The following is a 12,879-nucleotide window of genomic DNA, read 5'->3' as shown; positions in this document are numbered from 1 at the left end:
ATATTTCGAGCTCTTCTGTCTTCCCTGCGAGTATGCCTACCTAGTATAGTAACTGTACATACCTAATCCTAGCTTTTGAAGCTGGCGTATCTATTATTTCGATGTATTATTCGATGTATTATTTCGACTCCTTGGAGCTTCCCCCGTGTGTTGGAGATGCTTTTATCAGGTAGGTAGGAGGGGATTTGCAATGGCTGATATCGCTATATAAGGCAATATAATGCTATTGAGTTTTAGAGTGACGGTACACAGGCGGCTACAACCTGGTACCTCTATCTTGCTAGGGTGGGAGTACCGAAGCTTGTCCGCGCTAGGCGCTCCCTTGCTTCCTCCCCATCACGCCTACAGTTCTGTACAGTTCCTGCCAGCTCTCACTATCACAGGCCTGCACAGGCTATCATAGTAGAAGATAGCTATAGGAAGGTACTTCGTGCTACCTACAAGGGGGGCTCAAGTGCCCCAGCTCGTACCCACTGTAGCTGATAGAGCCAATAGAAAAGAGATTGATGCAGAGGCGCTAACCGGATATTCATCTAGCTTATCCGCAGCTGTAAGGTACATATGTGTACCTGTCAAGGTACTTGCAAGTACTTTGGCCTAGCAAGTACCGATGTACCTGGCGTGCCTGTTGGTTGTGAGTGAGTGTACAGGGAAATTTCAGACTCGGGACGCGAACTGCGGTTGTCTGCCACGCCCAAGAACACGACCATCAAGAACAAAACAAGCCACCACAAGACCATATCCCTTTCGATCACGATTTGTCGGCCGTCATAGCATCAATCATCTTCCATTCGACCCTCCGCCGACTCTTCTCTTTCCCGACACCCCGAAAACCCGACCATTCGACGCGGTTGTCCGCCCCAATCGCTAACGCCGCCGCCGCCGCCGCCGCCGTAGTCTAGCGCATTCAATATCTGGCATTGACATTGCACATCTGGCATTGGAATTGGAATCTGCACTACTCACAGCGCCGCCAAATACCGAGGGAGATGAGCATGCCTGCGTTTGGTGTGGAATCTAGTTAACTGCAGCCTGGCGCGACCCCTTCGTCGACACCATTCGTTCTCCCGTTCCTGTTGCACGCATCTGAACATGAGATAAGAGAGGGGGAGAACGAGAACGAGAACGAGAAAGAGAAAGAGAGAGCAGAAGGCAATTGATTCACACAAGCACCACTCATCACACCCAACCACCCCTAGTCGACATGGAAGGCCGAAGTCTCCCCCAGGCTCTCTCGTCCAGCTATGCGCCGCGTCTGCGCACCTACAACAACTCGCTGCTAACCCCCGTCCTCCAGTCCACCGCGCCCGGCCCCGTCGCGCGCACCACGAAGCGTGGCACCACCGTCATCAACTACGCCGAGGATGGCTATGACTACGATGACGATGATGATGACGACAACCGTAGGCGGCCCACAGGTCTGCGCAGTCTGCGCCGTGAGGACAGTGCCTCGAGGGCAGATGCCGGTGACAAGGTCGGCAAGGACACCAACGTGCCCGTACATCTACAGGGCATCTGGAGAGACTGGATGACCAAGACCAAGGGCAGCGCCGACATCAGCGCCCAGGCCCAGGCCGCCATGCCCGTCACCCTGATCCCTATTCGCATCGACGTCGACATACCTGCCTTCATCCCTACCGCCTCATTCCCCTTGCCGAGAGGCGTCACCCAGCCACCCATCAACGACCACTTCATCTACAAGCCGGGCGAGATGACGGTCCCTTACAAGTTGAGGGATATTTTCCTCTGGAATTTACATGAGACGGTTATCACGACCGACCAGTTTGCCCTGGGGCTTGTCCAAGACCTAGACCTACCTAATCAGAATGCCATTGCGAGCGAGATCAGCAAGCAGATTCGGACACAACTGGAAGAGTACGCTGGTGTCGCACTCCATCCCCTCTTCCATTCCGGTGACAGGACACCCACGAATGAAACTGTCGTCAATGGAAACGCCCCTAATGGAACATCTGCGCACGCACCGCAGTTGACATACCGTGACAAATCTGCCACGCCCGCCACGCCTCTGCCCCAGTCAAGTCGGGGCCCAGAGACGCCTATGCGGTACGCTCTCGACACCCCCTCCAAGGTTGTCCCATCACAGCTTCAGGACGTGACGGCGACCGCCACTCCCATCCCTGCAGATTCTGAAGACTATAACCCTGATGATACATACCGGTGCATTGTCACTTTGAACATAAACCTCTCGTCCGAAGTGTACACGGATAAATTTGAATGGTCACTGTTACACCCGCCCGGGACTGCCGAGGCCTTTGCCAAAGTGACTTGCGCCGATCTAGGTCTATGGGGTGAATGGGTTCCTGCCTTGACGCATGCTATTTACGAAGCAGTGCTGCGGCTCAAGAAAGAGGCTTGCGAGGCCGGAGGCTTGGTGGCTGGCTGGGGTGCTATGGGCGCCGAGCAACCAAACGATGCCGCCCATGGCGCCGATGCCGGCTGGCGTTACGACCCGGAGCAGCTTGCAGATAGCTGGGAGCCCAAGATCGAAACTCTCTCCAAGGAAGAAATCGAAAAACGGGAAGTGGATAGAGAAAGGCAGATTCGTCGTCTACGTCGCGAGACGGCCCGGTTTAGTAGTAACGCTGGTATGGTGGGTGGTATCCCCTTTGGCATAGGGGTCGAGGTGGAGGAGGAACGCATGGGGCGGGGTGAAAGGTCCAAGAAGAAGCGGAGGTTTCGAAGTCTGAGCCCTCTGGGACGTTCGGGCACACCGGGTGGTCGAGGAACACCTGACGTTGGGTATGGGGGCGGCGGCGTCGGTTCACTAACGGACCAAGAGAGGTTTAACTGGCGGTGTACTCACTGCCGTATCTGGGGTACTGGCGTATGGGCTGTTCGTGACGGTCCATATGGCCCTAGGGTAAGTAGAAGCTGTTCATCCAAACTAACTTTTTCTCCATTACTAATGATAATTCATAGTCACTATGCGCCAACTGTGGCCAATCCTATGAAAAATATCGGAAGTTACCGCGGTGGACTAAGAATCTCCACTTCACCGACCTTCCTGTCAGACCGATATAGAAGGCACAGGGCAACTAGAATAACGCTGTTTTTCCTTCTCACGTTTCAATCATCCAGCATCAATCAATCAATCAGTGTTTGACCCGGCTTTAACGGGCGGTTCAAGCCCACATGTATCGAATATGGCGTTTCTACGGAGGATCCTGATCGCTCTAAGGTGGGAGGGAGGGGAGTTTTTATCTCGTATGAAACCTAGGTAGGAGTAGTTGGCTATGTGATATAGGTAACCGGATAAGGTAGCAAAGGATGAATTGAAAGGAATTGCATTCAGCTGTGCCCACTTTAGAAAAGTGTAAGGAGAGAGGCGTGAAAATGGCACGAGGGACTTGGTATTGGTATAGTCATGTGTATATTAGAGTCAGACTCGAATTTCTGAAACTCGTCTTCTGTACTCGGTTTACGAAAACTAGAAGGCCGGTGATGCATCGTCGACCTGAGTGCCATACAACACCTTTTTGACGCCCTATTTTGCTATCCTTGATGAACGATGCCCTGTGGTGAGCTGATTCGTCGTCCGTCTTTCCCTTTCACTACTCACGCCGAACATACGACTCCAGACCTCATTACACAGCATTGTAGTATATACAAACACTTTTTTTTTTTTCTGTTCTTTTTTTTTTCCCTAATAAACACCCGGAACAATACGATAAGGAACATCTCTCTTGAACTGCGACCACTGCTCCCCGTACTTCGCCGAGCAATACTCATCCTGCACAGCAACCGCGCGCGAACTCAGATCCCAGCCCTGAAACAACCCCATCAGCACGCCGCCGATCCATCCACAGCCCACCATGCAATACCCGCCTCGCCAGAGGGCATAGCCGAAGTAATTCACGTGTCGCGCCCAGCTCCACAGCCCCTCCTTGCACACTTTCCCTCGATTCTCGGCGCGAGACTTGAACTCCGCGCGCTGACGCTCGGAAAGCGTCTCGATGGCCATGCCGGAGATATACAAGAGCGTGCCGACGACGGTGCTTACTGGTATTGCGAAGCCCTGCGTCGCGACACCGCCCGCGGGGAAGGCAATCCGCGGGAAGGAAAGTAACGACGTGGTGCCCAGCGCGAGAAACAAGAGCCCGTTCGCGGAGTTCACGAAGGTGTTGAAAGCGCTTACTGCGGCGGCGGCGGACGGCGGGAAGGATTCCTGCGACGTGGCGGTTTGCCAGTAGATTTGCTTTGCGGAGCTCCCTGCGCTCATGAGGAGGAGGAGGAGGGATGTGGGCGTGAGATTAGCGAGGGGCGCCATCCAGCCTAGTGTGTTCCATTTTGCTGGACCGGGGGACGCGGAGGATGAGGTTAGACTTGCGATGGGGAGGAGCAGGGATGACGGGAGTGATGCCGTTGTGTGGGTGAAGATGGTCCGGAAACCGAGAGAGGTGAGGAGTCGCACGCCGAGCCCTGAGACCGGTGATGATGGAGATGGGTGTGAGAGGAGTGCGTATTGGAGTGGGATGTCGGCGAGACGTAGACCGACGAAGGTTAGGGTGCCTGATAGTGTTTTGTTCTTCTCGCCGCGGCGGATTAGGTCGAAGGGTTTCTTCCGGTCGGACATTGTGTGTTTTGATACCTTTTTTCCCCCTTTCTTTCCTTTTCTTTCTTACATTGATGGATGGATGTACAAGTAAGTATGTATATACTACGCGCTCCCAGCGCTATCATGGATTGTAATCAATCACCGTGAGATGTTGGTTGGAAGTAAGATAGATAGATGAGTGGGAGACGAGCAGACGTGAGTTTTAAGTTTCGAGTCTTGTAAGTCTTGACACAATTATTAGTAAGCCCTTCATTTTCATCCGGCGGACGGACATAGGTAGTCCATGTGGATTTTCTATCTCGACGGGTAGGTGAGGAGGTATCATTGAGAACGTCCGGCCGAATATCAGATGTTCTTGGCCATGATGCAATCGACTCGGGACCGAGCGAGAGCGATGACGCTAGGATGCAACCTAGGATCTCTCTTCATTTTCGGATGCTTCCGCGCGGCCCGGTATTCTCTCTCTCTCTAATCGGAATGAGGGCGAAGAAAGCGATGAATCAAAATAAAATCGAGTTGGCTGACTGAGGTCAGTTGATTGTCATTTAGAATTATGTGTGAATGAAGTCGCTCAATTCTCACACGTATCAACGAACCAGCCATAGGTTAAGAAGACAGCGCACCGGGAGACATGCGCTGTTATTACTATTCATCTGATCATCTTACTCTCTTACATAGGTAATAATACATAAGCAACACATCGAACCAACGGTCCAATCTAACCAAGATTACTTCGCCGCAATAGCCTTCTTATAAGCAAGCTTCAACCAATTCGCGAATTCAACCGTGACATGCGCCCTCACGCCCTCAACCACCTCACACGGCGCACTATCAGGGATCCAGATACCCGAGTAAATCTCGACGCCCACGCCCCCAGGCAAGTCCCGGAAAGCCGTAATCGAGTGCGCGAACACCGTCCCATCCGCAAGGGTCAGCGCGTTCGAGCTCTTGTATGTGTCCGGGAACTCCGGGAGAGCGGGGATGAAATCCGGCGTCGTCTCGGGAATGCCCTTGAAATACGTGATCGGGCCGGGCCCCCAGTTCTCGATGGACTCGACGTTGGCCTTGGGATCGCGCAGGCCGGCGCCGGATAAGCTGAGGTAGTGCTCCGGGCTGGACTGCAGGAAATCGTTCGGCCAGCCGGTGCCGCCGAAGTAGAACCAGAGGGCAACGGTCGTTGCGTTGAAGATGTGTTTCGGCGCGTAGCCGCGTGCGCGCATCGACCCGCCGACGAACTTGCCGGTTTTCGAGGCCGACAGCGCGTCGTGCCAGTAGACGTCTGCGGCTGCGACGTCGTCCGCGATGAGCGAGTGTGTCGCGTCTTCGCCTAGACGGCTCCGGAATAGCAGGATGGCTTTATTCGCTTGGGGCAACTCGAGCGCTGAGAGGTCTTTCGACGAGCCTTCGATTACTTTCACATTAAGCTCTGTGGGCGTCTTCTTCACCGGACTGGCGAGGGCGCCGAGGCCAGCCGTGAGCAGAAGGAGGACATTCTTGAGTGCCATTGTCGCTCTTGTGCTGATGATGGCTGACTAGCGTCGATACTGGGCAATCCGTCAAGAAGTAGTCGTCGAGCGAAAGGCGAGTTGTCCTTGTTAGTCGCGTTGAAGCTCATGTTTTCACATTGTAAATGGGTGCTATCGATTCCTTTATATATCCTCTTGAGACGTAGTGTCATAACTTAGATTTCTTCGTCACGATGACTGCCAAGATGTAGATATTTGAGATAGACCATACATCTCGAATCCATCCTTGGCTTCCAATCTAATGACGAACGATCCTGGCTGTGGTGAGCAAGCTAACCGAGGCACAAGCTATACAGCAGGATTCTGGGGTACACCTGATAACTCAGGGTACTGTCAGGGGTTTCCTTCTTACTCTTTAGTAGTCTATATGGAGCGTTGGGTCCAATTGAGTTCAATTCGTAGAGTGAGCACTAGTACCAGGTAATTATACGGCAAGTATTAAGTGCTGCAAGGTAAAAACGTGGTCGAAACCGATACCGAAGATCTCGGTTTCGCAAATGAAGGTCCCGCTTACTGTTTGATGGTCGGACTAATGACAATTTAACAGTTCTGCACAAATCAGAAGCCAGTGGCATGTCATACTCCAATATACGGGATCCCAGGCTGTGCAGTAGTTCTGACAGAGCATATGCAAGCGCATTTGCTACTCACTAAACTTCTTGTCATTACTTGATATTTATTGACCAGCACGATGTGTCTGCGCCACGATGCCGTTGGCACTCATGCCAAATGACGAGATGAACCGCCATGTATGTTAGGAGTGTGAAAGCATCCGTTCAGCCCTCCCAGTCCGCATCAACAGGAGCTAGTCTACCTTCGTCTGCTAATCACCAGGCGAGTCGAGCGTTGATTTATTGACGGCTCCCGCGTCGGGAGATCTGCATTCAGTCTCTTTAGAAGCTCTTGGAATGGGTCGCCTAGCCTTCCATGTGTGTAGGGCTTACGGCAGGGGTCTCGGCTCACAGCCCCGAATGTAACCAAGCGTCATTGATAACTTAGATCAGGAAGCTTTTATTAAAAGAAAGAGGTTGCGAAACCGAGTTTGATTATTTCCTCGACATCACTATTAGTTAGGTGTAAGCCGTTGTGAGTAACGATTGCGCCCATTTACAATAAAGTATAACTAGTTAAAGCAATCTCTCTATAAATACCCAAGGCATTACTTAGATGAATTCAGATCTCTATATCCGGACGGGATGATAGCAATACCTATGTGACACGACTGGTGTATCCATGCGGGAGTAACACGAAAGTGTCCTTAGCATGGTGTTTTGCGTTGTCGTACGCGATCATCATTCGTCACAACAAGTCATAACACTTTTGTCTGATTGCCTATTCGGCTTCTGAGGAGACAAAATCGTATTAATGAAATTTGTACTTGAGCATGATAAAAGCAACCTCGTCGTCGGTTTCGTATTCCAAATAAGTGCAAGGTTAAGTACTATCAAGGAACTAAGGACACTTTCAAAATTCGACCATTGAATCTATGGGCAGGTATCATTGTGTCAGTCTCTGTCATGGAACAGAATAGGAGTGTATACTAAACCGCTACGTTATCCAAAAGATAGAAACGACGTTATAAGGTCGAGACCTTGCGTGTCTACATCAACTATATAGCACTATAACAGTCTCTCAAGTTCTCAGGTAGCCTTGTAGCACGAAAAGGGCTAAATGCCTTCACAAGTACACACATAGGCATCCTTATTCTCTTTTTTTTTTCTTCTATTTCAATATCCCAACAAGAACAGATACTTAATCATCAACAAAATCAGCAATGTAAATTGCTATTTAAATGTCCTACCCGAATACTATCAAGGCGCTTATATAACAAAGTAACCAGCGCTAGACCGTCAACTCTCCAGCAAAAGAAAAGGAAGACAGTCCAAGTGATGCTTCAATAACAGCCTTGGGTGCCATTACCCTGATACACCACAGGATCGATGCGGAACTGCGGAATAGGATTTGGATAATATGGGAAAGGGACCCCGCCGCAACCAGGCCAGAACCCGGCAAAGACCCATTCGTATCCGATACACTGAACCTAATCATTGAGGTAGGTAAGTTATCAAGCAAATTAAGTATGACCCAATTCAATGCAACGACATGGCAAAACCACAAGAACAAATTACATATCGTCGTGCCAATATCACATCCACCCATTCTATCCAGAGATAGATAACAACGACACACAGAGAGAGTATACATATATAAGAGAGAAAGCGAAAGAGAAAAACAAAAGAAAGAGTAAATGCTAACCAAACTCTCGCAATTCCTCTCACACGGCGTCCAATAAGGGCTCGTATCCCCACAATATGTGCCGAGCACGGGATTAGTGCAAGGACATTCGTCCGTCGAAACACCAGCAACACGCCCAACAGCCGTAGCTGACGCAAGGAACAGTAAAGTCGAGATAGTAAGTTCCATGATTGTCTAGTTTCGTTCGTTGTATTTTGTTCTAATATTTCCCGTAAATAAAAGTAACAACAAGTTTACCTCTGATTGCAACTGAAGAGGTAGATAGATAATGGAGAGTATGTATTACTTACTTAGTATTGAATAATACCATCGAGCCCACGAGTTGAAACAAAATATGACTATCCATCGCGAGCAAAACCTCCCTTTTATATCCTTTCTATTCCTTTAAAATCTCTTCCTTCACTTCCCATTCAACCCCGCGAATTCGGAACCAAAAAAAAAGGGTTGAATCAACTCCTTTCCTCCTTCCTTGCTTCCCGCTCAAGCCACACACAAAACTTCACGAATCGGATATCTTTTCAAGTCACTTCAATGCATTGCTTACTGCCAGCTGAAAGGTTAGTGTAAGCCACGCGATTTTTGTTTCCCCTTGGCTAACGACGTTTAACCCCTTAGGTTGAGTTATTCTCGGGCCGAGCCGAGCCGGCCGGGGAACGAACAGAAAGTTCAGGTCAGGTCAACCAAATAACGGATGTACGGTGGTAGCAGCAATGGTGCTAGATCACGTACCTCGCCCCTGCCTTTAGAGTCTGTGTATTCACGTACAGACCATAGTCAGTACTATGAACTTCAACATCATCGAATCGCAGGGAAGAGACAAGGAGAAAAAAACTCTTATAACCCATCCGCAAAACAGTGAGTTTATCCATGTTTATACATTATGAATTAACCTACATCAAGGCCGCGCTATATGATATGCTATGATGGCTGACCTAGAGGGAAACATTAACTAACTCTATCATCTAATAAAAAAAAAATGGTACATATATGCATAATTTAGTAATACCTTCCTACCCAACCCATCATCGTGTCATCGTGTAAGAAACCAAGACCGCCTGGTTGGACAAGATAAGAAGCCAACACGTGTGATGTAGGCTTGTTCTGCGAGGAGTTCTCATGATTATACAGGCAGGCACTGTCTCACCGCACAGCAGTGGTCCGTGCACTTCGTCCTCTGTCCTCGGTGGTGGTGGTGCGCTTAGGATTCGTAAGTTTCGTCCAATCATCCCACTCTTTGCTAATCTCCGAGAGCACGGAGCCCATAACATTGGCACTCGCCATCAATCCATGGGATTCGCCTTCGAGCACGCGGACCTCACACCTCCGCATCGCTTTGCCTAGCCATCGGACATTGTCCACGGGGACGCGCGTATCCCTGCTGCCGTGATGTATAACGACGGGCCGCGTGATGTCGACGTAGCGGAATCCGATGGTGTGTCGGCGCTCGAGACAGACGAGCAAGTCGACGGCGGGATTAGCTCCGGTAGTAGCCAGATCCCAAATAGCATGTGTTAGTCGCTTGTCATAGATGGTCTGCCGCTCTTTGTCGGCCAATGCATCCGCGGCGGCTGCAAATATTGCATCCTGTGGATTCTGGTCATTGCTGGTTGCACGAGGTCGGTCGAATGGCCCGGCGTCCCCAAGAGAAGCTGTGATGTCAGAATCGAGGATGTTTTCTTTGTCTACCCCAGACACAACATCTTGTTTATTAGATGCTCCCGTGTCGCGGCCATGATTGGCCGACGATTTACGCTTGCCTCGGCGAGGGCTATTTTTGGGGAGTGAACTTGTGATTGAGCTGCTTGTGGCCGACATGAACGAGCTGTTTGCAGCTTTGAGAAAAGGGGTAGGTAGAGCCCGTAATATTTTCTGTGACGTAGGTATGGCGTTAGTTGGGGGTGCCTGTGTTGTCCCAAACACATTCATCTGCGACGGTGGAATCCAAGGTGCCAGCAAGTGAATCCGTCCACGAATATGCTGTGGCATTCGCAGCGCAGTGGCAAGGGCGTAGATGGCGCCGGCTGAGTGGGCTAGAATGGAGAATTTTGTGACTTTGAGCGCCTGGCAAATGGCGTACACATCATCTAGTTATTGTTAGCAAAGCTAGAATCATAAAAAACCTGGACACGTACCCGGCCAGCTCAGAGGCGTCGTTGTTCCATCGTATGCTTCGCTATCTCCGACTCCAGGTCGATCAGGGGTGATTAAGCGTAATTTCAGAGCTACGCCAAGTTCGTCATAGAATGCGGTAATATAGCGTGTCAAGCCCATGCCGACACAGCAAAACACGGCTGAGCCATTAGGATCTCCTACCTCGGAGAAGGAAATGATGCGGCCAGTCTGAGGATGTCGGATTTTCTGAGACAGTCGCGTCGAGCAAAGGTAGGATTCAACCGCATCATCGATTGAATCGGCACTCCCAGGCCGCTCGTAGCCGACAACGGGATCAGACATGATCGCATCCTTCGCATTATCAGGAGACCCGGGACTCTTAGGTCCAACCGAGAGACGCTGTAGTCTAGAGCTGCTTCGCTTGGGTTTGATCATGTCGGCGGTAGGGTCTGGTGTGCCACGACCGGACTTCCTACGATCGGCGCTTTGAGAACTATGACGCCTGTTCTGATAGATAGCTGGAGACGGTGCGCCGTCGTCGATTCCAGGTGCCTCCAATTGCTGTCCCGTAGCCGCCTTCTCATATGTAAAATTAGGATCGCGAGAACCCTGGGTCGTGGTTGAATGGTCTCGCGGTGGGTCCGTAATGCCTTTCATTAATATGTCTTCGTGTCGTCGCTCCGTCTCGGCATCCGAGGGTTGTCGATGTATTTGCTGAGCCTTTGGCTCGGAGGAAATCTGGTCTTCAGGGATGAACTTTGCTGTAGCTCCCTCGCTTCGTTGCCTAGACGATTTGCGTGAGGATCGTCTTGTACTTCGTCCCGATCGCAAAGAGGATTCGCGTAAAGGGATGGGTCGCAGATGATGCACGGCATCAGGTGGAGGTCCATTATTAGGTGAGTTATCGTCGAGATCTGGTATTGTGGGCTCTTCGTTGATGGTTGTTTCGGCGAGGATTTGGTCATTCATGGGCGAATAGTTACTGAGGTTACTAGATTTGGAAGTCAATCCCCCAGCACCGGCGCGCTTCTTCTCACTGTCACTAGCACGGAGACGTTCTCTCGAGCTCATGTACATAAGACCCTTATGGCCTCTGCTCAGCTTCGTGGTCCAGCTCTCCTGCGATGACGGCTTGCGCAAATCGGGCGGCGCGGGCAACCCCCGTTCAACGGACAGATTGCCGATGCTATGTGTATCGTCGTGTGACGATGATGCAGATCCCTTGGACGAAGGTCGCGAGCGAAGCAGGGACTTGAGACCGAGGGAGGAAGATTCACGACGAGGCGACTTGGGAGCTGTGATGGGAGAGAAGCCCGAGGGAGGTTTCGAGGTGCGAATGACTGGCGGGCTCGCAGCGAGGTCGGCGAGGTCGTCTTCCTCCTGCAACCGATCAAGAGCGTGTATGTAGGCACCGTACTCGACGCCGAAGCTGCCGTCCATGGGCGAGATTGGACTTGGGATGGACAGGCTGGGGTCGTCGAAATGCTTGGATGCGGGCTGTGCAATGGCGGACAGGCTCGTGATTAAAGAGGAAATGACCTCGGGAGACGCAGGTGGGATGGATCGCCGGTCCTTGGTGTCACTATTGTCACGGCGCAGCTGGAGGTGCATGGAAGGATCGATCGGCCTCCGACGTGATGATGTACGGGGTGGATGGACGACTGCGGGAGTACCTGACGAAGTAGGTAGCGATGAAGATCCGAGGCCAGCATTAGACGCCGAATTGGAGCTGAGGATGCCTCTAGAGGCGCCCCTATCTGTGGTGTAGTATTCCATGATTGCGGAATGCTACCGAAGACGACTCGAGGGCGGGACACTGCTGGCAGCCGGGCGGGCGGGACTCGGTGCGTCTTGTTCCTGGTCGAGTCTCGAACGCGCGCTTGCTTGCTTTTTGCATGTAGGAATAAATTACATAAAAATATTGAAATTGGCCTTGGGACAACGCAAGCTGGTGGCCCAGGAAGGAATGATGCAAGCCGTTAATGATACTAAGGAAGGGAGCGTGCAGCAGACATGCGATGGGGATAGATGAAGTAGCTACCCGTCCGACGGACCTAGCCAGGTGGGATAAAGACGCAGACGATGCGATATAGATGCGATGATGGATGAATAAGGTGGGTGGTGGACTACGAAGTATGCAATGCCAATCGCTTCTGTGGAGTGGTGCCGGGGTGTTGGAGGCAATAGCGGCAGACGGGCGCGTGTTTGAGGGCCTGGATGGAACGGGTATTATTACAATTGATGCGAGTAAGCAAGGAATGGTAGTATGGTGAGGTCGTATCTCTATCACAAGTCGAAAGGTGATGTGGATGTGATGGGCGAGGTCATAGTCGTTGTCGTGGTCGTGGTCGTGAGCAGGGGAGGGTCGTGAGGATTGCGAATGCGACGCAATAGCCAACGCTAAACTTC

At 51.3% G+C, this 12,879-nt stretch overlaps 4 protein-coding genes across 4 annotated transcripts; 1 reads left to right on the top strand and 3 right to left on the bottom strand.

The window, feature by feature from the left end:
• Positions 1-1,204: 1,204 nt before the first annotated feature.
• Positions 1,205-3,042, top strand: F5B22DRAFT_651716 (uncharacterized protein; the record flags this gene model as incomplete). The annotated part of the gene is made up of 2 exons (XM_047979510.1): positions 1,205-2,881; positions 2,941-3,042. The coding sequence occupies 2 exons, from the start codon at positions 1,205-1,207 to the stop codon at positions 3,040-3,042; spliced, it is 1,779 nt and encodes a 592-aa protein (XP_047825697.1).
• Positions 3,043-3,575: 533 nt separating this feature from the next.
• On the bottom strand, positions 3,576-4,953 carry F5B22DRAFT_525040 (uncharacterized protein). Its single transcript, XM_047972661.1, has one exon. It carries the CDS (start codon positions 4,592-4,594, stop codon positions 3,665-3,667), a length of 930 nt encoding a protein of 309 aa, XP_047825696.1. The 5' UTR covers positions 4,595-4,953; the 3' UTR covers positions 3,576-3,664.
• On the bottom strand, positions 4,950-6,247 carry F5B22DRAFT_525046 (uncharacterized protein). Its single transcript, XM_047972662.1, has one exon. The coding sequence runs from the start codon at positions 6,079-6,081 to the stop codon at positions 5,305-5,307; it is 777 nt and encodes a 258-aa protein (XP_047825695.1). The 5' UTR covers positions 6,082-6,247; the 3' UTR covers positions 4,950-5,304.
• A 3,251-nt stretch (positions 6,248-9,498) lies between these two features.
• On the bottom strand, positions 9,499-12,081 carry F5B22DRAFT_639913 (Alpha/Beta hydrolase protein; the record flags this gene model as incomplete). The annotated part of the gene is made up of 2 exons (XM_047977782.1): positions 9,499-10,442; positions 10,491-12,081. 2 exons carry the CDS (start codon positions 12,079-12,081, stop codon positions 9,499-9,501), a joined length of 2,535 nt encoding a protein of 844 aa, XP_047825694.1.
• Positions 12,082-12,879: the final 798 nt, after the last annotated feature.

This window comes from Xylaria bambusicola, assembly GCF_022495145.1.
Source record: "Xylaria bambusicola strain CBS 139988 unplaced genomic scaffold F5B22scaffold_73, whole genome shotgun sequence".
Classification (NCBI taxonomy): Eukaryota; Fungi; Ascomycota; class Sordariomycetes; order Xylariales; family Xylariaceae; genus Xylaria; species Xylaria bambusicola.
Note: the sequence above shows the minus strand (reverse complement) of the source record. Positions and strands in the feature narration are given on the sequence as shown.